This window comes from Dendrobium catenatum, unplaced genomic scaffold (genome assembly GCF_001605985.2).
Source record: "Dendrobium catenatum unplaced genomic scaffold, ASM160598v2 fragScaff_scaffold_118, whole genome shotgun sequence".
NCBI lineage: Eukaryota > Viridiplantae > Streptophyta > Magnoliopsida > Asparagales > Orchidaceae > Dendrobium > Dendrobium catenatum.
The window spans coordinates 771,098-798,170 of NW_021318580.1; the positions used below are offsets into that span (position 1 = coordinate 771,098).

Here is a 27,073-nt window from a genome sequence, read left to right on the forward strand (position 1 = left end):
TCGGTAATCTGCCATCTCTAGTAGGGTAAAAAAGGACATAAGTACTCTGCTGTCACTAGGAGGGTGAGAAAGGACGTTGGCATTCTGCTGCATTGGGTTGGTGGAAGAGAGGTTTTGTAAGAGCTTCTATGCCTTGCTATGGGAGCAAAATGAGAGTCACTTTTTATATTTTATATTTAATAAAAAAAATCAAATTTCAAAAGTTTTCTGGTCATTTGGGTTATGCTGAGTTGAGTTCATATTCGGAAAAAAGACCCATCTGCAAAAAGGGGTAGAATTCGGTTGACCCAGAAAACACCCCTACTTCCAGCGCTCTCTTTGGGAGAGAACGGAACTTTCCGCTTCAAATGGCAGTTGAAGAGCGACCGACCACCGCGACAGCGGTCAGCCTAGTTTCTTCTAAGATCTGAAATTCGTATGATTTTTTCGAGATTTCTTCGCCACGGCCGCTTTGGTTGAGCGGCGATGAGGTTCTGCAACGAGTTGCCTGCGATGGATTTCCTCCGCTCGGAGAAGATGAGCTTCGTGCAGCTCATAATCCCAGTGGAGTCTGCGCACAGGGCTATCACCTATCTCGGCGAACTCGGCCTCGTCCAATTCAGAGATGTAAGGATTTTTTTTTTCACGCAGATCTGATCCGTTTTCCGGAAACCATCGGTCTGATCTCTAGTTGAGAGATCCGATGAGTGCGGCATTACGGATTTAGATTAATTTTTCTATCTATGATTTTTTATTTTCTTAGATCGATCGTAACCTCTGGCTTCAGTTTTTTTTTTTCCTACAAGATCTATATGTGTAATTTGGAAACTGCTCTGCATTTTCGCATGTGAACTGATTTTTGAGAAATTAGCGGTGACATATCAGCACGGACAAGTAGCTCGTTTGGGTCCTTTATTAATCGAAACTGACGTGATTTTGCTTAAATCTGGATTTTTTTTTTGGAATGGGTACCTCGGGGGCATGAGTAGCTGTATTTGATTGAAGGTGGAGTTCTGATTGAATTTTTAGAAGAAACTAAAGTCCATTGTTTGGTGGTATGCCTGTTTTTTCGGTAATATTATCGCTGAGGCACACTGAGTTTTAGTATCAGAATCAGGAAATTGTTGGGTTTGGGTTTAATTGGGATTCATCAGATCCGTTGATTTACCTATGTCATCAGATTGGGCTATGCATCCATCATTCATATTTACATGAAGTTGAAATACAAAAGGGTATCTTTTTTTTTTTTTCTTAAGAAAAGAAAGAAATGTAAAATTTATGATGATGTTTCTTATCATAAGGTATGCTTTTATAATAAGCAACTTGTTGGATAATTTGGCTTGGGTGTTACGAGAGGATAAAGGGGCCAATTTGTGAAGGAATCAGTAATGGAACTCATACTTAGTGAAAAATCAGTTTCTTATTGATCTGCAAGACTGATTTTACTAATTAACTTGAATAGCATCATGATAAAGAATTATATTTGAGTTTGGAGAAAGATAGACGACTTGCATGTTGATCGTGATGTCAACATGCAAGTGTCGACATAAATGCTTGCCAATGGTAAATTCTGAGAGTTTGAAATCATAATTTAGTAATATGTTTGGATATGGCTGAGGTTAGAATGCTAATGCCGAAATTGCTGTCACCCATTGCTATGATTTGGTACTAAACAAGGATGTTCCAAACCATTTTTTTTCGAGCATATGAAAATGGCTTGTGCATAGAAAGCAGTAATTTCATGACAAGAAACTGAGGAATTATTCTAATCTTGTTTAGGATTTTAAGACATTAATTGTCATCAAGGAATGATTAAAAGGTGTTATAAAACCCCCAAGGGAGAAATTTAATGCTTATTTAATGCAGTCTTTTAATTTGTATGGGGTTGGCAAAGCATAATTGAAATTAATTTCTTTGCAATAAGAAGTTTTAAGAACTTCCTGATTAGGTGTCTGGAGAAGCCTAGGTGATTGACTATTTGACTTCATTAGCAGTCTTAAGTTAGGATCAAGGTTAAACTCTTCTACTGTAATTCCAGAATGAGAAGACCCTAATTGTTGCGATGATTAGTTGAACATAAACATGATGTTGATTAGTTTTAACTTTCAAAAGAGGAAGAAAGAGACAGTTCTTGCAATTCAAGGTAAAAAATGCTTGGTCTTGCTGCAAATATCAGAAAGAAGATAGAAAATAGAAATTTATGTCTTTGAAAATAAAACTGTTTTAGAATATTTTTATTTTCTTTTTTCTTTTATTCTTTTTTTTTTTCTGTGTATGTTATTAGATTATTGAGAGAAATTTGAAATTTATTGAATTAAATATTACATATAGATCTTGACTAATAAAGAGTAATTTTTTTTTAATATTATGTGTCTTTCACATACAACCATAAAAGGAGTCACCTACCTTTTGAATGGCTTTTCCAAAAAACATACTTCTATGTCAAAAAAATATATTTGAGACTTAAGTGATAATTTATTCAAGTTTTCTGTAGTTTCTAAAATAGATCATAAATAGTCAAGAACACAACTAGAAGTGTACTTCAGCAAGATGCTTAAAAGGTGCCACTTTTATGGAAAAAAGAGTACGACCTTATACTAATTAATTTAATAATTAGTTTTCAATCATCGCAGACTTCCGTTTTTCTATATATTTGTAACTTATGAACTTTTGCATAGAGAACTTAATTTTTATTATTTTCTTTTTTTTGGTTTTGGTGATTATTTGTATTTGAGACTAAACTTTACAAAGAAATTCTTGATCTTATATTGGGATGGTTACTAACTTATTAAAAAATGTTTGATTGGATTGGAATACATAATTCTCAACTGTCATGTCCCTTTTTTTTTCTAATTCTCTAATAGTAATCTTATCAACTTGCCTTAGGGGTGCATTTTCTACTTTTTTGATTTACATATTCAAAATACCGAAATGTATTTTGAATCACCTTATTTTCAACGGATATTATTTTAATATAATCATTTTTCAGTTTATTCCACCTTATTTTGCGACATATCATCTTTATATTCTCATTTTTATCATGCTAAACTTAGATATCAATGATTGTTTTCAGCCAACATTTAAATTAATATAATATCGATAGTCTAATTGCAGTTTTATAAAATTTAATTTTAAGCCTTTAGGTTATCCTCTTCTTATAAAAACTTCCAAGCTATGTATCCATTATAACTGTCAATCCTTAACTCTAAAAGTTATATTAATGTGGTGGGAGGTTTTATTGTTGAATTGGAGATTTAAAATGGCTATCGATAATTATTTTAAGATGTGAAAATATTATCTAGGTTTTATGGTAGATTTGTTAGGTCATTAGAGGGGTGTGCTGGTGGGAGAATCAAGACTAGCTGAGTTTGGACTAGTTTGACTTTGTTTTATTTATCACTTTATGAAATGATAGGATATGAAATGTTGGTCATTAAAAGAGAAGCATAATACTAAGTTAAGTGTTGCAGAGATAAGGATGCTCAGGTGGGCGAGTGGCTTTATCCTTAGAGATAGGATACAAAATGAGCATATACATGAAAAGGTCGGAGTAGCGCCAGTGCAAGATAAGATTAGAGAGAGTCGCCTTAGATTGTTTGGTCACACAAAATAGTGGCCTTCAGATGACCTAGTTAGGAAAGTAGAGGTATTAGATTTGAATTATGTTAAGAAAGGTAGAGGTAGACCTAAAAAGACTTGTTAGAAAATATTAAAAATTATTTTTCTTTATTAGATTTAAATGAGAATTTGACTTTTAACAGGACATAATGGATAAAAAGAATTCATGTGGCCGACCACGCGTAGTGGGACAAAGGCTTGATGTTGTTATTGTTGTTGTATCACTTTAAGAAATGAGATTTACAAGGTTTAATTAATGAAGGGAATGAATATGGAGGTCTAGGTTAGGGTATGGAGTTCATATTTTAAGCTTTGGGTGGAATTTCATGAGGTTTAAGAGCTTATTGAGGGGATTGGAGAACAAGTCTAGCTATTGTTAACAACGAATGGCACACCACGGTGTAATTCCTGGAGTAAGTGATTATACCAACCGACGCACGCATTTTTCCATGACGCAATTTATTTATATACCAAAAATCATATAAATTGCACATGGATGGTTTTGAAGCAAAATATAAAAATAAATATGTTTGCAAAAGATAGAAAAAAATAGAAACAAATTTTAATCCTATAAAAACTTCTATCAAATAAATATGAGCGGATATTTAAGCAATAAAATTTAGACCTAAATCATGATAAATAGAAAAGATGGCAAGTTTAAAATTACAAATAGTTAAATCTTTAGAGTTTTTTTTTTTTAGATATTTTATTATTTATGTTTATTAATTAATAATTAATTGTGATATTAATATATAACCTTAAAAAATTAATAAATTGATATTTGAATTTTTATATTGTTAAAAAAATTGTGTGTTGCTATTTGCGCCTTGCTTCATGTGCTATTGTCCTGCATTGGACAAATATCGCACAGTTTTCTTTGCGTTCGCACTGCGCATGCGTTCTATATCGCGCGCCCATTGCACATTGGACTGGTGTGGGTGCAGTAGTCTTTCCCAATAGCTTCAAAGTGAGGGGTTCATGTTGTCTTGATGGACTTGGGTTTGAAGCTTAGTTATTGATCTTGGGAGGTGGATAGTGAATTAGAGGAAGTTGCTAGAAAGATTTGATAATATTTTTGAGGGTAAAAAAATAGCATAAAACATAACTACCAATTCAACTATTAAGATTGGCCACATAGGTCCAACACTAAAACTAGTAAGAGGAAATTTCATAATTTCTTTATTTGCACTCAAAGAGTAAATTCTTTAGTGCCAAAGTTTTATACATTGCATTAATGGACTTTGGACTATCTTTATTTCAATTAAAGTAGTAAATTAAATGGGTAAGAAATGTTGAGATGAGGCGTCATTCAAATTGAGGCCAACTAATGGAGATTAAATTAAATTGCTTTCCAAGCTCTTCAGGTGCTGCTAAATGTTTGAGTGAAATGAGAAAGTGCAACAATAAAGAATTAATCTATAATTTTAACAATCATGGAGTAGGCTCTAGGGGTGTAACGGTCGTAGTTTCAGATCGTTTTGACACTATCAAGTCAGCTTGTCAGTTGGAAGTTAAATCGAACTCAGCTCGAGCTCAAGTTTAGCTCAAAAAGGTTTGAAGCTGAGTTCGATAGAGCTTGTTCCACTTTATAAACGAGTCCGAGCCCCGGCGCAGCATCGGGCGACAGCTTTCGATTTTTTTTCTTTTTTCTTTTTTGAAAACGAGACTACAGTAGGTTTTAACATTTTTGGGAATAGTTAGTAGCTTTATATTTAAAGTTATATTCTTATTTGGGACCGTTGCACACTGCACTGGTAGGCTGTCTTTCGCTAAAGTAATCAATTGACCTGGCCAGGTTTCTCTATGCTGCAGCTTTCATAAAGCATCATTTAATGCACAAATAGCATCTTGAAAAGAAAAGTGCAGCTTTAACTTTTTTTTTATTATTGAAATACATAACCAATCTTTTTTTACGTTTAATTTAATAAAAATATTAATTACTTTATTTCAAAAATCTTAAAATAATTCAGAGCGTGCTCGCGAGCCCATAAACGAGTCGAGCTCGACCCAACTTGCGAGCCGACTTGGCTCACTTGCCCCCCTAAGTAGGCTTTTCCTTGGGCCTTACTAAGGCTTATGTTAATGGGCCTCTTACTTGGTTTTAGTTGTGGCTTCGACTTGTAATTCTTTTTGCATGACTTTTTGTATCATTCATTTGATTTTCTACATCATATCCTTGTCTATATCTTTATTATCTAGTATAATAGATTTTGAGATACTTACACCCACCACACTTATATTTTATTTTATTTTTTTTATATAATTGAATGATAATTGTAACTTCATCCACCCAATATGATATATATATATGTACACCAAGGTTTAAAAAGGAGAGATTAGGAACTAAAACATTTTGCTTTATCTAGGGAAGGATATGCCTCAAGATGGATCGAGGCGTAAGCCTCAAACTAGAATAAATAAAAAATAAAAAATTAATGATAATTTATAAAGATGTCTTAAATCATTAATAAATAGTTAAAAAGAAAATGAAAAATCTAAACCATAAAGAAAAAAAAAAATCACTTAAAATAAAAGGAAAAGAAAAATCAAGTAAAAAATTAAAAAAATAATTAACAAAGAAAATAAAAAAAAAATTCAAAAGAAAACTAAAATATTTAGGAAAAAAAAGAAAATCTACTAAAAAGAAAATAAATAATATTTAAATAAAAATAAAAAATATCCAAAAAGAAACTGGATGCCTCATGATGCTTACTAGGTACTCGTGATGCTTACTACATACCTCGTGGTGAGGTGTTCCTTGAGGCAATCACCTCAAGCTTTTTTTTGAATAAAGTTATATACTTAATATTTATTCTACTAATTTTAAGGCCTCTAACTTTAAAATATTTTTTCCATTGTTTTAAGTTTTTTATTTATTTCAATGGATATATCATTTGTTAAAATTGAACATTAATCACCCCACTTTAAGAATCCTTATAAACATTTCTATGATCAATGCAAAAATATATGGACTCATTTTTTTACATAGATATAAACCTATGCTAATTGAAAACTCATAGGTTACTACACAACTACTTGTAATACTAGTCAGTTTTTTATCATTCATATCTTTAATGACACAATCATATCTTTGGCATATATGTTTCTACATTAAAGCATACAAATCAATTCATGTTGTATTCGATCATATTTCTTCTCAAGATATATAAAAATTATATGAAGATCCATTTTTGTTCTATATACTTTATTAATTATCTTAACACAAAAATCACTTATATAAGATATTTATCTAGCATGAAACTTGTTTCTCCTAAATAAATGTAATTTTTCTATGCTAAACTTACATTATTCTCTCCCATAGCATAAGATTGTTTCTTTTGTTGCTGCACAATATTAAAAATCACATTTGTTCTTAAATATTTGTTTCAAATTTTGCTTCTCCAATCATTTGATATTCTCTGAATTTTCAAAATTTTATTAAATTGAATTATTAATTAAATTACCCCAATATCTTTTTTGATTCTCGAAATCTCAATAAATATATTATATGGACCTAAGGTAATATCTTTATTGGCTTTTAAAATCTAACTTTACTTCAATTTTTTTATATCAATCTATAATAGATTTCATTTTATTGTTCTTTATGTTCATCCAAAATAATTTCTTCGGCAAAGCTCTCATTTAGTAATTTCTCAAAGAAGCATTTTTATTTTTCATTAATATATTTGTCTTAAACACTGTCATTGCTAGGTCCCATGTCCTGGATGAGAAAAGTTGAGGGTTACGTTAAGTAGTCGACAACCAGCTTAAAATTTGTCGAATAATTATGATATAAATCTTTTAATACATTGTGTTAACGGAAGCAACACACTATATGACCTAAATACAATGATAAGTGTGCAAGGGTCATTACGCCGGCGTTCGAGTGCAATGTTAAATAGACAAGGGTTCTCACATCATAGACGAATATGAGCAAATAAGCTAGTCCATAAAACTAGAATTAGAATAAGATCTTGTAATATAGGTTTCCTTATAGGCAAAGTAATGGAATTAATAGATATTATGATTTATAGTAAGATAAATATTCTATGCATTCAAGAAACTAAATTAGTTGGAGAGAAGGCTAAGATGATTGATTATTTAAGATTTAAACTATTGTATTCAATTAAAAGTCGTACTAAAAATAATATAGGTGTGATTATATATAAGAGTTTGAAGGATAATATAATAAAAATTAATAAAATTGAAGATATAATTATAATTTTAAAGATTATTATTGACATTAAGATTATTAATATTATAACTCTTTATTCTCCTCAAGTATGTTTGGATGTATTTAAAATTATAATTTTGGAATGACTTAAAAAAATTAATATAAAATATACATCTTGAAGAAAGTTTTATTTGAGGAGATTTAAATATATATGTTGGTAGAGAGGTAGATGATTTTAGAAGCTTTCATGATGACTATGGGTTTAGAGTGACTAATGAAAGTATCAAGACTATATTAGATTTTGCTCTAGTTTATGATTTTATAATTTTTAATACCTTATTTAAGTAAAGAAATAAGAATCTCATCACTTATAAGAATGGATATATTAAAACTCAGATTGATTATTTTCTTATAAAAATAATAGATTATAAATATTGTTAAGTTATTCCTAGTGAAAGTTTATACCCATCATCGTTCATTATTTTTAAACTTTAAGATGAAGGGTTAAAATATAAAATAAAACAAAATATTATTGTAGGATTAGAAGGGGCATTTAAAGAACACTAATATAAATATTTTTGAGAGTAAGATTCTAAATTTTAAGATCTTGTTGTGTATGAGGAAGCTAATGCTATGTAGGAAAATATAACTAGTGTTATTAAGAATGTTGGAAAGGATATACTTGGAGTATCAAAAGAAACTTTAAATAATAAAAATAGTTGGCGGTGGAATCGAAATGTGCAAGAAAATATAAAAAATTAGAAGTTTTGTCATAAAAATTAGTTTAGATATAAAAAATCTGAAAATTTAGAAAGATATAAGGAGGCTTGTAAGGAATCTAAGAAAGTAATACGTGATGCTAGGATTTTGACTTTTGGCGATTTATATAATAGATTAGATTGTAAGAAGGGCGAAAAATATATGTATAAGTTAACCAAACAAATAGATAGGAGTAATTAGGATTTAGTTCAAGTGACATGCATTAAAGATGAAGGTCAAAAAGTGCTTTTATTTAGAGAAGTAAACGAACCAAGCTGAGCCGAGTATATGCGTGTTCATGTTTGAGTTCATTTATAATCAGCTTATTGAAGTTCGGTTCGAGTTTTATTCAAGCTTTTTTGTTTGTGTTCAAGCTTTGTTCATTTAAATTATTGGGTGTTCATGTTTGGTTCATTTCGTGTTTATCGAGCTTAAAATAAATTAGTCTTATCGAGCAATAAAAGAGCACTACTTCTAGATGTACATTAACTTAACAAATGAGCCTTAACGAGCCTTCTAATAAACAATTACATCGAGCATGTTCGTGAACATATCTAGTGAAGTTTTTTAACTATCAAACAAACTCGTTCACGAACATATCTAATGAGTATTCTTGATCTATTAAATGAGACCGTTAATGAGCATATCTAATTAGTGTTTTCAAGCTACTAAATGAGCTTATTCATAAACAAACGATCTATGATTAATTTTATATTTGTTTCGAGAGTGAACTGTTCGTTATTTCAGGCAGAAGCGGTAAGTAAAAATTAATTATTAAATGATTTTAGATGGGATTAGTAAAAATAAATTATTAATCCATTAAATTTTACCATATTTATTTTTTAAAACTTTAATATAGTTCTAATTGATCTTCTTATTCGAGCTCTATTTGATCTTCTTAACGAGCTTGTTTATGAGCATTAAACAATAATGTTCATGAACATTAACAAACTGAACGTTAAGATGTTCAAGCTCGTTTATTTAGTTGTTGAGTATTTATCAAAAGTGTTCAAGCTCATTCGTTTACCTTATCAAATGAACATGAACGAGCTCTTATCGAGTCAAGTCACGAGTAGCTCATAGAATGCTCGATTTATTTGCAACCCTATTTTTATTAGAAGAATATATTTAACAAAGATGGATGGATAGTTTGCTAAGCCTTTTAATGAAAATTGTGAGAATTCAATTGACTTTAGTGACCTTAGCATCCTAAATAAAGGTGATGCACAATAAAATTAAATGTGGAAAAGCTATTAGACCTAATGATATATTTCAATAAAGGTGTGGAAATGCTTAGGAGATGAAAGAATTTCTTGGCTTACTAAACTTTGTAATATTATTTTGAAGACTAAAACCATGCTAGATGAGAAAATAATGATTGTGTTGATTCCTAATTTAAAGAGTAAAAGTGATGCACAAGATTGTGCAAATTATAGAGGAATTAAGTTAATGTGTCATACTTTAAAACTATGGGATAGAGTTATGGATCATAGATTACAATGTGACACTAATGTTTCGCAAAATCAATTTGGATTCAGGCAGAGTAGGTTTACTATGGAAGCTATACATTTATTGAGAGGTTTCATGGAGAAGTATAAAGAAAATAAGAAGGATCTACATATGATATTTATTGATTTAGAGAAATCATATAATAAAGTTCCAAGAGAAGTGTTGTAGAGAGTTCTAGAAAAGAAAAGGGTTAATAAAGCTTATATTCAGGTCATTAAGGATATATATGCAGGAGATATTACTTGTGTTCAAACACAAGGTGCTTTGAACAAGTATTTTCCTATTTTCGTTGGATTACATTAAGGATCAACCTTAAGCTCATATCTTTTTTCTTTAGTCATGGATGTTCTTATTAGACATTTGCAAGAGGATGTACCCTGATGTATGCCTTTTGTTAATGATATTCTTCTTGTTGATAAGATTAAAGATGTAGTTGAAAGTAAACTTGAATTATGGAGGTCAACCTTAGAGCCTAAAGATTTTTGTTTGAGTAGATCTAAACATGAATACATGGAGTATAATTTTAGTACTAATAGATCTAGTAGGGGGATTGTGACATTGGGCGATCTAGTTATTAATAAAAGTACACGTTTTAGATATCTCTTGGATTTTTTGTTCAAAGTGATGGTGAAATAGATGGGGTATTATTAGTATAATTCAAGTTGGATTGTTGAAGTGCAGGAATTCATCGGGCTTGTTGTGTGATAGAAAAGTACACCCCAAACTTAAGGGAAAATTCTATAAGATAGTGATGAGACCTACAATGATTTATGGCGCAAAATGTTGGCCATTCAAAGTGAAGCATAATATTAAAATAAATGTTGCGGATATGATATGCTTAGGTGGATGAGTGACTTTACTCTTAAAGACAGGATACGAAACGAGCATATACATGAAAATGTTGGAGTAGCTTCAGTGGCAGATAAGATTAGAGAGAGTCGCGTTAGATGGTTTGGTCACATAAAACAACGGCCTTCCGATGACCCGATAGGAGAGTAGATGTTTTAAATTTGGCTTATGTTAAGAAATGTAGAGGTAGACCTAAAAAGACTTGGTTAGAAAATATTAGAAATGAACTTTCCTTATTAGATTTAATTGAGAATTTGACTCTTAACCGGACACAATAGGAAAAAAAAAAAAGATTCATGTAGCTGACCCCACATAGTGGACTAAAGGCTTGTTGTTATTGTTGTATTAATATCTCTGTCTTCAACTAAGACATATCCATTATTAATGCATCTAATTTGATGAAAATTCTTGGATGTTTTATCTTATTAATTTTTAATATTTCTCCTTTTCTCCTTCCATTATTATTATTCTGTGGTTAAGTTTTTTTCCTAGAATTACCATATAATTTTTGTAAGAATTTTTTTTTTTCTTTATAACAAGATATCTCTTTATGATTTGATGTACCAAGATGCTACTTTAAGAAAGAAAATCTGAAGCTTGAATTGTAGGAAATCATTTGTTCTTAGCATAAGGTTTAGAAAAAAGTTGCAAGGTTCCTTTTCTGGTCAACCAAATGGCTTAACCTTAAAGTACATTTAAATGTTTAATAAATTAAAAAAAATCTGTAGCTTGAATTATAGGACATGGTTTGTTCTTAGCTTAAGGTTTAGAAAAAGGTTGCATGGTTCCTTTTCTGGTCAACAGGTAGGCTTTACCTTTTGTTGTTAACATTTAGTGTATTATTTTTAAAATGTTTCATAGCAAAGGTGATCATGGGAGTTGATGACAAAATTATAAAATGCAAGGGAGAGAAGTCTTTTGTGAGGGAAATTAATTCTGACCGATCACTCTATAGTTGTGTAAATGGTCATTTGTCACCTTCTTACAACTGATGTTATGTGTCTATTCATTTTCTCTTGTTCTTTGAATGTTAATTTTTGTGTTGCTTATCATTTTGATGTTTAGCAGAAAGTAGTTGCTCAAACTTATGATGATTTGATCAATCAAGACAACTTCTTCAACTCAGTCACACACAATATGACAATGGAAGACGAGCAATCCAATCAAATACTCATAAGTGTAGGCTATATGTTGTTGAGACAAAGCTAAAGTGATGTGAGTAAATAAATTAGTGAGCATAATGATTATTGATCTACGGAAAAAGACGTTATATGATCACTTGGCACATTTAACAGCAAACTACACAACATCCAATTCTCTACACAATATATGATGGTGGTGATATAATATTAATAATGAGAGTATAACAATCTTATGCCAATATAAAGATTACCCTACTATATTGGCACATGAACGCACTATCATTCATTCACCATATAAAAATTTAAGGATTCAAACCTAGCAAGTAAATAGTGCATGTATATACATCTTTCCATAGAGCGATGAACACAATTATATTTAACTAGCCTACAACATGTCTATGGGAACCCTTGCTTAGTATTCCATTAAATTCCTCCTTAAGGGAGGATGCTTTTTTATGTGGCGGAGTAGCCAATACAACTTGTCTTGATCTGACATGAGTATCAAATTTACATAGTTGTGTGTAGAGCTACAATCACCTATCCTTATAGTGCCAGGTACACCAACTTCTTAACCTAAAGACCTCTTCAAAGCTTTTCAAGGTTTAGACTGTGTATAAGACTAACACAAAGATGTAATGCACGTACTATGACACAACAATCATGTTTCCCGTTGCTATCTATAAGCTTGATGACGTTCAAGATTTCAATAAACGATGCATTGTAGCCTACACTGATATTATTCAGAAATATTATCTTTTGTGTCCTTTGAGGATGCCATTGGCTCCTTTGTCGCATGCTTCTGGTTCATTTTTATTGATGCATGTAGGGAGCAACGTAGGCGTCTTGTCTTCCTTCTTTCTTCGTCCTAACTTCCCAAAAGGCACATCTTGTATTGAAGTTCGTCTACTTCGACATGCATCGTTCTTATGCCAACCATTTTATTTTTGCAACTGGACAAAGCCTCATTAGTTGATCTCGTAAAATCCTATTTTCTTTGACTGTATGTGTCCATGGATGTTTTTTAGTCTAGAATAGTGTAAAACTGTCTCATCTTCTGGACTGGGGAAATCTCTTCTGGCACGGATTGGTTGTCATGCTGAACGTTTAATGCTTGGCTGTAAACCTCAAAATAAATTAGTATTTGATGCTCTTAACTTTGTATTCCTGTTTAATGAGATCCTATTTTTAGCTTGATACTTTTTTCAACATATTATTTGTCTGCTATTATAGAAGGAGCCATAACAGAAAGGGAGCTAAACTACTTAATACCTTACTAGTGCTAGCTTAAATTTTAAATCTTTCCATTTTCCATAATTTCTCTTATTCTGCTTGATTCCCTTAGTGAATCTGTATTTGTTGTGCTCTTACCATACTCTCTATTGACAGTTAAACGATGATAAGAGTCCCTTTCAGCGAACATTTGTTAATCAGGTATGCGTCATCTATAGCCCTTTATTTTGCTCTCTATTTGTTTAGAAATTTTTATCCTTTCTTAAAATAGTTACTCTGATGCTGTAGTAGAATGTCTTTATAAAGTAGACTGCAATTTAACTCAAGTCATATCCCGCCTGCTCCGTTTCATTCTTGGAGTTTGGTACAATAAAGCATTGATGCAATATTTTGTTGTTGCTATTTTTTCTCTTAATGTCCTTGCAAACATTCTATGGTTGGTAAAAAAGGGATTTTTGAAGTATATTTAGAACCTAAAGCTTCAGTATCTTGTTCTATAATTGTCGCGGACTAGAATATATGCGGCGATAGAGTTAGAAAATTTCTGTCTCAATGTTGTACGGATATCTAGCACACAAACAGAAGAGAAATAATAACACTAGGATTTTTACGTGGAAAATCCTGGAAAGGAAAAAAATCATGGGGCCACACCCAGTTGAAATAATTCCATTAGTGTTTGTTTAAGGTACAAGAGGCTGACTCTTTCTTAAAATTTAGGACGATCAGATTACAATGCTTCACTTCCGGATTGAAATCCAATTACAAAAAAGTTGTGTATTCGAGCCAATGTTTAAAATTGCGTATTCGGGTATTGAGGCATTTTTTATTCGTGAGGCGAGGCGTAAGTCTCAAGGCGTTTTGAAGCGTAAGCCTCAAAATCAAAAGATTGCGTAAACGTAAAATGATAAATTTTTTATATGCTAATGAGTGAATAATATAAAACATAAAAAAGCATAAGATATGAAGTGAAATCATAATATCCCAATAATAAGACAACATGAAATATAGTTCAACTCAAAATTCTATCTTTCCCAAATCCCAGTATTCTTTTCATTAACATATAATTCAAATTTCCAAAAATAAATAGCAATGACATATCACATAAGAACTCATAAGTCATCAGCACTGTCATCACTAAGGGATTCTTCATTTGAACCATCATTATGATGAATTGCTCTCTCCCTTCCTCCTATCCTATAGAGTCCAATGTCAGGCATTTACTTCAAGATTTATGTAAGTTTTAATATATATAGTGTGAGGCGTAAGCCTTATGCCAATGAGGCGAGGCGGGACTCAACCAAGTTGAGGCGCAAGCCTCATAAAAAAAAACTCGAGGCATAAGCATAGAGGCGTTTTTTACTGGAATTGTGCAATGGCGGGCCTCAAGGCGAGCCTCATATTGCGCAATTTTAAACCATGATTCGAGCTGAATTCAGAATCACTTAGAATTCCGATGTCACTTGGACATCGGGCAGAGTTCCGGCGTCACTTGGGCGTCGGGCAGAATTCTGGTGTCAATTGGGCGTCGGGCAGAATTCCGACGTCACTTGGGTAGAATTTCGGCGTCACTTGGGAGTCGGGCAGAATTCCGGCGTCACTCGGGCGTCGCGCAAAATTCCGGCATCACATGGGTATAATTCCAGCATCACTTGGGCGTCTGGCAGAATTCCACCGTCACTCGGGCGTCGGGCAGAATTCTGGCATCAATCGGGTAGAATTCCGGCGGTGGTCAAGGAGGAGTTTATTCCCTCCTATCATTCTCTTCTTCTTCTTGCTTCTTGTCTTCTTCTTCTTCTTGCTTGGGTCCCCTCTCAAGAAAAATGAGGGGCTATTTATAGTTTTTTGAGGATGACATGACCCACAAGCAAAGATGGAGTGATTCGGATGGACGACCGATATTTAATCCCTTGATCGTGTACCGTCGTCAGATATTTGAAAATCTTAATGATGTCGGAATATGGCGATCTTTGGCTTGTTGGATTCGTCTCGTCGAGCCGCTCAATTCGACTATAAGCACGTCATGTTTGGTAACTCAAATTATGGTTCAAACTTTCCAACAACACTTCAGATCCTTGATTTGGATTCAGTTGGGCTCGGATTGAGTTAAATTTGGTGTCGTTGGGTTCGTATTTCTGAGACGCTTAGTTTGACAGTAAGTTTGCTGAAATTGGAGTTCAAGTGACCCTGGATTTAATTTTAGAAGTTTTCGGCTTGATTTTGCCTCGAGATTCGTGCTCAATCAAGATAATCTTTTGATGATATATTAGTTGCCCCCTATTTTCAGACAAAAAATCTCCAGGAGTCTGAAAATATGTGTCACAGGCTTTGGAGAATTTTTAATGTCATTTGAAATCCAATCTTGCATGCAGAAGCCTCAAATAGCTTTAAAAGTGTCAAAATTGAGTCCGGAACGTCGAAAAATTGTCTCGGGGACCCCTAAAAACATTTAATTTGGTCTTTTTGTGGTGAAAATTGGACCCGGAATTGAGTGGGCAGCCAAGCTGGCCGCCGCCGCAGGCAGAGCAGAACCGCACACCGGGCCCGCTGGCCCACACCGCAACTAGCCCGCGGCCCGCCTGGCTCCGCATGACGCTGGCCTGCCACCGGCCTGCTTGGCCTGCACTGTGGCCTGCGCCGCTGGCGGCAGGGTGCTGGTTCGGGCCCAGCCGCTGGCGGTTCCCCGAACTGCGAGCCATTTTTCATTTTTTTAACTCGTAAAAATTCTAAAAAAATCTCAAAAATTCAAAAAAATCCAAAAAATTCTGGAAGCTTCTCTCCTCTACAAAAAAATTATAAATACCCCCCCTCAGGGCTAGGGAGAAACCTGCACATTCTCTTCTTCTCCTTCTGGCTTTTTGACAGTTGAGGCTTTCCACTGTTTCTTAGTAGATGACTTTTCCTACTTAACTCAGCGCCCCTCCTCTTGTACAGAAGTTGGAGATTCCCCCTTATCTTCCTTCTTTCCCCCATTTTTCTTCCTACTCTAGAGGCTTTCCGCTATCTTTCGTAAGTGACTTTCCCTACTCAAATTTAACGCTCCTCTTTAGCACAGGAGTTGAAATGGGTGATCACACGTCCACAAGAAATCCTCCCAAAGAAGACCGCCCTGTTGCCCGATCTGAGGGTTTAATAAGGACTCATAAGGTGCCGAAGACTGATGATGTTATCTCCACCATCACTGAAGATTCTTTCATCTATTTTAGGAAAAAAATTCACTTTCCTAATGATCTGGTGATGAAGGTATCGAGAAGATCTGATCGTGCCCATTATCCTCCCCTGGGATATGAGACAGAGTATGAGTTCAGTTTGCGAGCGGGGCTACAGTTTTCACCATCTCCTGAATTGATTGATATTTTGATAATATGCATAGTGAGTTTATCTCAACTTTCTTATAGGGTCATGTCGATCATAATGTGTCTGTCGTACTTTTCAGAGATCGTGGAGTGGTGCTATCTTCAAAATGTCTTTCTCAGATGGGGAGTCTCATTAGTGATACGCAGGATTGTATCTCTTTCAGATCCAAGTGGTTGGATATTCATACTCGAGACCCGTCGAAAAGTTGGATTAGCGACTTCTTTTTTGTGCAAAATGACTGGAATCTTCAAGCAAAATGGAGAAAGTTGAAGGAATTACACATTCCCCTTCATATTGGAGTAGAAGATTTTTTGAAGATACTCAAACTTCCTGATATTGACGTCCTACATTATGAGGTTCGTTATTTGAGCACATATATAGACGAGGATTATTTGTTCAAGGTGAGACTATCTACTCAAGCAGAAAGATCGCATGCCCAAATGTTAAAGAAGTCTGTGAAAGTTCTAGAGGTAGTTCCCCAACCTTAAAAAATTCATTCTAAGCGACGAGGGAATGAGGGAGATTTGCAGGCATTAAAGAAGAAGAAGACGGATACAATTTTAGTAGTCGTTATCAAAGGTCCTCATATCTCTCCATCCAAGTCAATCATTCCAGAAGATGTTTTGAAATATCAGTGCGTTGGCCGTCGACTAGCTGAGGAGTTGGTGAGTTCACCTTTCCTTCTCTCATTTTGTATTTGTTTCAAAAGATATATCTCTTATAACTATATTTTTGTTGTTTAGTTAGAGCAGCACACAAATTTCAAACTTGAGATGACCAAGACTTTGAATGACTTGAACAACGAATTTGTAAAGGTTAAATATCTCTAAGGAGAATATAAGAAGAAATACGATGATAAAGACAAGGAAATGAAGGAGATGGAGGAACAGTTGGCAGAGTGTAGAGCAGAGCTGACAAACAGGATAACTTCAGCCTCCTCACAGAATGAATAGATGGTTCGCCTACTTATAGAGTTGGTGGATGCACAAGCGATGATTAACCAACAGATAAGAGTTCAATAAATCTTTGAAATTGAGAATAAGAGACTCCAGAGTATGCTGTCAGATAAGGAAACCCAACAGTTGTCGTCTATAGTCATAGAAGAATTTAAGAAAACTTTTGACTTCAAGATAATTGTTGAGGATCACGTTCAGGAAGCTCGCAATCATTTATGATGTGGAGGTGAAGGCTTTGGAGGCTGAGTGTATGGAAGATGGCTTCATCAAAGGTTTTATGAAGGGCGTGCGTGCAGTGCAGCGTAAGACTGGAGCGGAGATCGAGGGGTTGACTCCTAGCCAGGCTTATGGTGATCCTTCTTCAGACTCTAGTGGTGACGAATTAGAGAGTGGGTTGTAGAAGGCTTTTTTCATGGAGGAGGAAGAGGATGATATTGAGATCCTGTAGAATGGCTTTGATGTTGTTTTATACGACTTTATTTTCTTTCTAGTGATTATGTGTGTTTGATATTGATGCTTTCATATGATGTACTCGATGTTCAGTGATATATAAAGAAATTATTGATATTTCTCTTTTTTTACATGCATATAAAATTGATTCAATTTTATTTCAATGAGAAATATTTTGGTGGCCTTTTTTATTTAAGTGAATGCGAGAGATATCCTCCTTGGATATCCTGACCTATCCGATATTGTTAATCAAAGCATTTGCTTGATGATTTTAACCTATATGGAAGAGGTCGGATCAAATCCCCCTGGGATTGATCGTCCAGTGATTGAGATACAATGTAGATTATGTTTTTTCTCGAATTAAGAAAAAAGAGTTTGAGGAGAAGAGATAGTATCACGACTAAGTGAACATCACATTACTGTATTATATAAGACAGTATAATAATTCTCTAGTATAACTTAGGGATATGGAAAAAGAGTTCTCCCACAATCAACACATAAGGGGTGTACGAAAAGTCATCATAAAACTTGAAATAAATAAAGTATAAATAATTGGAGGGACATAACACAAGACAAATACTATCAATAACGTTATACGAGACAAATAGTATTATCAACTCCTACTGATAGTACTTGTGAAGGTTGCCAATATTCCAAATTCGGAGGAGATTTTTCCACTAACATCCTTCAGTTTGAAGGTTCCAAGCATGACGATAGCTGCCACTAAATAATGACCCTTCAAGAGGGGGGAGAGCTTGTTACACTGAGAGCTTTTTCCAGCGACTTCGATGCTTCACAAAACTTCATCCCCAATAGAGATAGGTTGAGCTCTCACCCTCTGATTGTAGTGACGAGGAATCCTTTGGTGGTATGCAGGGGTCCTAAGTGAGGCTTTATTTCTTACTTATAAGAGGAGATCTAAATTTGTTCTGAGCCTCTCCTCGATATTACTGAGTTCAAAAGTCTGAATCCTATTGCTTGGGACTCCAATATCAACCGATTTGATCGTTTCTGTACCAAAACAAAAGTTATACGAGGTTTCTCCTATAGGAGTTCTGGCAGTGGTCTGATAAGCCCAAGAGGGAGTTCTTCAGCCCATTGCCCCCCAGCTTTTTCTAGGTGTGTCTTCAGCCCTTTCAGAAATGTTCAATTTGTTACCTCTGTTTGCCCATTCGCTTGAGAATGGGCGACTGCTGTGTGGATGAGCTGAATATGAAAATCCTTACAAAAAGATATAAAGTTCTTCCCAATAAACTGTGTCTCATTGTCAGTGATGATTCTTGTAGAAATGCCAAAGCGACAGACTATATTCTTCCACAATACCTGCTTGGCATTTGCTTCAATAATCTTCGTCAAAGGTTCTACATCCACCCATTTGGTGAAGTAATCTACAACCAGAATAATGAATTTTCATTGTCCACTGGCTATAGGGAAGGGTCTCATTATATCAATTCCCTATTGGGCGAAAGGCTATGGGCTCTGAAGTGAGCAAGCTCTAGAGCGAGTATATGGACGAGATTTGAATGCAACTGACAGTTTTTACACTTTTGAGTAAACTCAAGTGCGTCATGTTTCATTGTAAGCCAATAAAATTCTTGTCTCATGATCTTGTAAGCCAACGCTCTTCCTCCCAAATGTTCTCCACAAACTTTTGAATGAACTTTTCGGAGTGTGTAATCAGCTTCTGAAGGTGGGAGACACTTGAGATAAGGTTCGGTAAAGGCGTGTTTACACAACTCGTCGCCAATAATAGTAATATTTGCTGCTTGTCTCCGAGGTCGTGTTGCAGCCATGGGCTCTTCAGGTAGTACTACATGTAAAAAAGATAAGATGAGATTGATCCAAGACACCTCTCTTGGTTCATTGATTGATTGTATGACCCACGGACCTTGAATACTTAGAAAGTAGATCTCATCGATACACTTTCTTTTATAAACATCTCCCATTATTGATGTTGCAAGTTTGGAAAGAGCATTTGCTCTTGTATTTTGCTCTCGGAGAACACGTATGATCTGATTCTCTCTTATATTGTTTAAGAGTAACTTCACAATGCTGCAATACTGGTCCAATTGAGAATTGTGGATATCAAACTCCCGCACCTGAGAGGTGACTAATTGTGAATCAATGTGGACTACTAAATTCTGCACCTCAAAATATTTTTCTAGTCTCAATCCAGTAATAAGAGCCTCATATTCTGCTGTATTGTTTCTTGCCGGGAGCTTGAGTTGGAGCCCATACTCAAAGATAACTTTCTGTGGAGAGATCAACAGAATTCCAGCCCCAGCATGGAGGAGAAGGCAAAGCACTTGGTGGAACATTGGATACTGGGACGGTGCATTCAATTACGAAATCTGCAAGTGCTTGAGATTTAATATCGGGCCTAGGTAAGTAGGAATGTCAAATTCTCCCAACTCTACATACCACTTGACGAGCCTACCCGATGCTTCTGACTTTTGTAGGATACTTTTCAGTGACAGATTTGTGTAAACCCCAATTGAATGGGCTTGAAAGTAAGGGCGTAGTTTTCTGGCGGAATAAACTAACACCATTACTGTCTTATCTACTAGAGGATATCATCTCTCTGTTTCAGATAGAATTTTACTGATATAATAGATGGGACGTTGTATAACATTTTCTTCTTGTACCAAGGCTGAACTAATGGCTTGGGCAGAAACAACCATGTACAAATACAACTTTTTCTCTTGGTATCGATTTAGAAAGTAGTGGAGGGGATGCCAAATATTTTTGTAACTGTTCAAAGGCTTTTTGACTTTTATCAGTCCATTGGAATTCAGAGTTACGAGCACCTCTAAGTATTTTGAAGAAGGTCAGATATTTGTCTCCTGAACGTGTCAGGAAACGAGATAGTGCTGCAATTCTCCTATTTAGCCTTTAGATATCTTTGATATTCTTTGGTGGCACCATATCCCTTAGTGCCTTGATCTTCTCGGGATTAGTTTCAATCCCTCTATGGGTTGCCATACACCTCAAAAACTTTTTAGAAGCAACTCCAAAAGCACATTTAGCGGTGTTGAGTCGCATATTATAACGTCTCAATAAGTAGAAGCACTATTCTAAGTCAGAGATATGTTGAGATTTTTCAAGACTTTTCACCAACATATCATCTACGTACACCTCAATAGTACGCCTAATAAAGTTTTTGAAAACCTTATTCATGAGGCACTGATAAGTTGCTCATGCATTTTTGAGCCCGAAGGGCATCACCCGATAGCAGTATAACCCTTTGTATGTTTGAAAAGCTGTCGCCTCTACATCAGCAGGATTCATCTTTATTTGATTATAGTCATAGTAGGCATCCATAAAGCTCAACATCTGATGCCATAGGTGATATCGATTAACTGGTCAATACGAGGAAGAGGAAAGTTGTCTTTTGTGCAGGTTTTGTTGAGATCTGTATAATCTATACACATTCTCCAAGCTTCACTCCCCTTTCGAACCATGACAACATTTGCCAGCCAAGTAGGATAGTGCACCTCCCATATAAATCCGACTTCCAAAAGCTTATCCACTTCTTGCTCGATTGCTTGCTGAAGATTTGGTGCCAAATTTCATTTCTTTTGGATGATCGGTTTGCACATCAGATTGACTTTGAGGGAATGCACTATCACTTCGGGGTCGATTCCTGGCATATCTGCCGAACTCCAGGCAAAAACATCATGATTTTCATGTAGAAAATCTATGAATTTTTTTTCTCGTTGTCTGAGAGAAGTGATTTAATCCGCACAGTCTTTGATGGATGTTCTTCAGATATAGATACAGTTGTGAGGTCTTTTATAGGGGAAACTCTATGGGGGATATCCTCGCTCCGGAGATTAAAGTTCTCGATGCTCAGGGTAACTGTTGGACATATTTTAACCTGCTTAAGATAGCAGGTTTGTGCTATTTGTTGATCTCCACATATTATACTGACTCCTGCCGGGGTAAGGAACTTCATCTTAAGGTGAGGAATAGAGGTGACGATCCCAAAAATTGACTGGAGCAACCTCCCAATGGTAGCGTTGTAAGCCGATTCTGACTTTATAATAATGAACTGAATGGAGTGTGTAGTCTATCGAGGAAATTCTCCATGTACAACTGGGAGATTGATCATCCCTTCTGCTCGTACAGGTCGATTATCAAATCTATACAAAGGACTTGCAGCGGGCTGAAGCTTTTCTCTTGAGAGACCCATATTGATAAAAGTGGAGTAGAATATGATATCTATAGAGCTTCCATTGTCCACAAGAATTCTTTTGACGTTGTAGCACAGGTCACCTATCCCCACATTAATAACAAGCGGATCTTGATGAGGGTTTTTACTCCCTCCAGATCAGAGTCATCAAATGTGATAGAATGATCGATACGAGCCTTCTTTGGTGTCGGATTTTCATCAACAACCAAAAATACTTGATCAGATAGTACGGGGCCTCCTGTGATTGTCTCAATTTCACCAACTACTATTCGATTATTCATCGGTTGTCTCTGTTATTGATTTTTCCCCCAGCAGGACGAGCTTCCTCTCAGGTAGGTGGATCCAGAATAAACTGTCGAAGATAGCCTTGGCGGATAAGTCTTTCAATCTCCTCCTTGAATTGCCTAAAGGCTTTAGTAGTTTGTCCATTACTATGATGAAAGTGACAGTAATGATCTTGATTTCCTGTGTTCGGCTTCAATGGATGCGGTCATTTCACTGTATCTTAATCTCGAATAGCCATTAATACATTTTTATTTTCCTGCTAAAACCCTTAATTTTTCATTTACGCAATTCTGTGTTCGTGAGGCTTACGCCTCAGACCGCCTCGAGGCTTACGCCTCGCCTCACGGACGAAAACCGCCTCGAGGCGCAGTTACGCAATTTTAAACCTTGATCTCGAATAGGCATTAATACATTTACTCGAGATGTGTTGAATGGGGTATACTCCTCCTGTCGAGGTTCCCGTCATGGCAATGGAGGTCTAGGAGGTAGATTATTCTTTCCCTTCTTCTTTCATTGTGAGGATGAATTATCCATCCCTGGTGCACCTTTGCGCTTTCCATTTGTTTACTCAAACTGCTTTCTATGAATATTTATAGCTTCATCTATAGAAATTTGCGCCTCCACATGATGGATCAGATCGACATATGAATGAACAGTGTCACGCATGAGTGCTGAATAGAATGGGCCAGGACAAAGGCCTCTAAGAAAGACCCCTCTGAGCAATTTAGGGTCTACTCCTAGAATCTGTCGAGCTTCGGTGGAAAACTGCTGAAAATATTCCTTCAATGATTCTCCCTCATTTTGACGGATCCCGGAGAGGTGGGAAGAATTCTTAGCAATTCTTCGATTGGCTATGAACTATTCGATAAACACTTTGGCCAATTTGACGAATGAAGGGATCGTTTCAGATGGAAACGAATAGAACCATGTTCGAGCCTATCCTTTAAGGGTGGAAGGAAAAACCTGGCAAAGGAGTGCGTCTAAGGCTCGCTGAATATGCATGATGGTTCTATAGTGGTCGATATGCTCGTATAGGTCGGACGTCCCTTTCTAGGACTCAATGCTTGGTAGTTTGAAGCCAACCGGAATGGGGTGCTGAAGAATGGCTTCAGTTAAAGGTGATGACTCCTAAAAGTTCCACTGTCGAAGAGTTTGCCTCACATCTCCTCTGGGGAACTCTTCTCGTACCAATTTTCACAGTTCATGACATAGGGCATTGCGAGGGAGCTCAACAACGTGTGGTTGGGCTATGTCTTCTGGGAGATCTGGACGAATGCAAGGTTGTCGAGTTGTGGGAGAAGGATGGCTAGAACTTGCTGTATCAGCAAGTTCGTTATCCTGGCATGACTGCGGATGTCTTCTTGGTGGAGGAAGATGAATCTCCGCTTGAAGATGTTTGAGTTGAACATCTTCTGCCAGTGGTGGAGCTCGAGCAAGAAGAACCTCCTCCCGCTGTGGTAATGTTGGCTGCCGAGTCTCTCGTAGGAGTTGAAGGATCTCGTTCTGAGATTCTTTCATTTTTTCAGATTCTCTCTTCTATGGAAGGTCCCGAGGTTCCTTCTCCAACGGCATTTTGCCCCCCAGGGTAGAAAGAGGCAGATATCAGACATCTATGATTCATAGACTGATTTCTGGACTGGTGGGAGTTGGAGTGAGAAGCTCCAACGATACGACTGCTGCGTCTGTTGACCATCGTAGCAATGCTTGGAGTTGTGGGATAATCATTCCTATAGACGGCGCCAAACTGTTACGGGCTAGAATATACTCGGTGATAAAGTTAGAAAATTTCCGTCTCAGCGTTGTACGTATATCTAGCACACAAACAGAGGAGAAATAATTCCACACCCAATTGAAATCCTGGAAAGGGAAAAAACCACGGTGCCACACCCAATTGAAATAATTCCACTAGTGTTTGTTTGAGGCTTAAGAGGCTGACTCGTCCTTAAAAATTTAGGACGATCAGATTACAATGCTTTACTTCCGGATTGAAATCCAATTACAAACAAGTTGTGTATACGAGCTGAATTCAGAATCCCTTAGAATTATGACGTCACTTGGGCGTCGTGCAGATTTCTGGTGCCACGTGGGCGTCGGGCAAATTTCTGGTGCCACATGGGCGTCGGGCAGAATTCTGATGTCACTTGGGTAGAATTACGGCGACACTTGGGCATCGGGCAGAATTCCGGCATCACTCGGGTGTCGGGCAGAATTCCGGCGTCACTTGGGTAGAATTCCGGTGTCTCTTGGGCATCGGGCAGAATTCCGACGTCACTCTTGCGTCGGGCAGAACTCCGGCGTCACTCGGGCGTCGGGCAGAATTCTGATGGTGGTCGAGGAGTTTCTTCCCTCTTATCCTTCTGTTCTTCTTCTTCTTCTTGCTTCTTCTCTTCTTCTTCTTCTTCTTCCTTGGGTCCCCTCTTAAGAGAAATGAGGGGCTATTTATAGTTTTTTGAGGATGACATGACCCGTAAATAGGAGGAGGATCAGGGGCAAAGATGGAGTGATTCGGATGGACGACTGATATTGAATCCCTTAATCGTGTATCATTCGTCAGACATTTGAAGGTCTTAATGATATCGGAATTCGGCGATCTTGGGCTCGTTGGATTCGTTTCGTTGAGCCGCTCGATTTAACTATATGAACGTCATGTTTGGATATTGTTTGGTAACTCAAATTATGGTTCGAACTTTCCAACAGTGCTTCGGATCCTTAATTTGGACTCATTTGGGCTCAGATTGAGTTCAATTTGGTGTCCTTGGGTTCGTATTTCCGAGACACTCAGTTTGACTGTAAGTTTGTTGAAATCGGAGTTCAGGTAATCCCGGATTTAATTTTAGAATTTTCCAGTTTGATTTTGCCTCGAGATTCGTGCGCGATCAAGATAATTTTTTATGATATATCAATAATACTAATAGGTTGCTAAAGGATGCTGTCTTCCACTTTTTTTCATCAAAAATTCATTTGCTATAATTTATAGGTATTTTCCTCAAAATTATGTCTAACAACTTGTCATCGATGGGTGTTAAATTATTGTATTACTGTATAGCTTGTTTGCTATTATGATTGTCTATGCTATTGAGTACCGTAATATTTTAATATTGGATAAATTTTTCTCAGGCACTTTTAGTAGTTTGGGCGGAGGTTACACAGCGTCATTTTTATGACTTTAATTTGTGAATGTTTATTATCATAGAACAGTTGCTTTCAGATTGATAATCAACATTATTGTGAAGTGTTTATAACACAGATAGAGAGAGAGAGAGAGAGAGAGAGAGAGAGAGAGAGAGAGAGAGAGAGAGAGGCACTAGGGGTTCTTGTTTATAGTGAAAAGTCCCTTGGGTTGCAAGCTTGTAAAGTAATGACTCATTTAGCAGAAAATAACTCTATAATAATAGTAGTTATATAATTATTTAAGTTATTAATATTTATAATAGTAATTAAATAATTAAGCTAGTTACTATCCCTAAGATGTTATTAGGTAAGTTAAATAAATAATATATGACTAAATTTTTTAAAATTATAACTAAAAATATTATTATTTTCTCTTCTTAAACAAGTGATTAATAATTTTTTTTAAAAGATTTAGTTATTCAAAAAATAATCTAATAAATAGTTTAATTTAAAATTACTAAAATACCCCTATTTTTTAACACCATTAAGTTCAACATCCATTAGTTTAGAAGTTAGGACTAAAATGGTCTTATTTAAAAGAGTTGAGGGATCAAATTGGTCCCTCAAAATAATTGAGGATCATTTTGGTCCCTCCTAAAAAGTTAAGAGACCATTTTGAAAAGAAGCAAACTATTGGCACTAAGAAGTAGAAATGAGTTAAGCATATTAAGGCTGAAGACAAAGAATTGAATTAAAGGAAGTTCTCCTAAAAATCTATAGTGAAAGATTTGGTTAAAGATCATAACTATGTTAAAGATATCGGTAAAACAAAATAAAGATGGAACCATGCTTAGGGCGTTGTGGGCTAAAAAAATTCATCCCCGGCCTCCCCCATTGTTTTTCTTCTAGGGGTGGTGGAGGAAGTGGAGGTCGGCGGCTAAAAGGGAGGGCCGGCGGGATGAGGGTGAGGGTTTGGATTTGTGGTTGGGATGATGGTGAGCTTTGGTAAGAGGGGTTATGGGGTGGTGGTTGGTGGTGGGGATGGCCGGCGGTGGAAATTGAGTAGACGGGAAGAAAGAAAGGAGGAGAACCAAGAGCCACAGGTGGTGACTGTTGGGTACGATGGGTGGCCTCTCCCAGGCTCCACCAAACTCTCAAATTCTTTCACAAGCTCTCACATAAGCCTCAAGAGCACAATTGCAAGAAATATTTTGATTATCCTTCATTCCCCTCCAAAGAGCAAGATGAAGGCTTTAAATAGCCTCTTACAATGACTTAAAACAAAAGGACTCAAATACCCTCAAGGGGCTACATGACTCAATCCCTCAAGCGAGGGTAAAAAAGGAAAATGCTGAAATAAAAATACATCAATAAGGAAACTATAATAAAATCAAAAGTACATCGGATAAATCGTAGCCGTTGATATACGGCCACATCGACAGTAGTCTTTCCAACTGATGCCCCC

The 27,073-nt window shown here is 35.8% G+C and overlaps 1 protein-coding gene across 3 annotated transcripts in view; it reads left to right on the forward strand.

The window, feature by feature from the left end:
• The first annotated feature begins 261 nt into the window (after positions 1–261).
• LOC110108239 (V-type proton ATPase subunit a1) overlaps positions 262–27,073 on the forward strand; it is a 111,647-nt gene continuing 84,835 nt past the window's right edge. For all 3 annotated transcript variants that reach the window (XM_028697919.1, XM_020838797.2, XM_028697916.1), the window contains exons 1-2: positions 262–606; positions 13,417–13,461. In XM_028697919.1, coding sequence (XP_028553752.1) covers positions 466–606; positions 13,417–13,461 — 186 coding nt within the window. In that variant the 5' untranslated portion in view covers positions 262–465. The remainder of the gene's footprint in view (positions 607–13,416; positions 13,462–27,073) is intronic.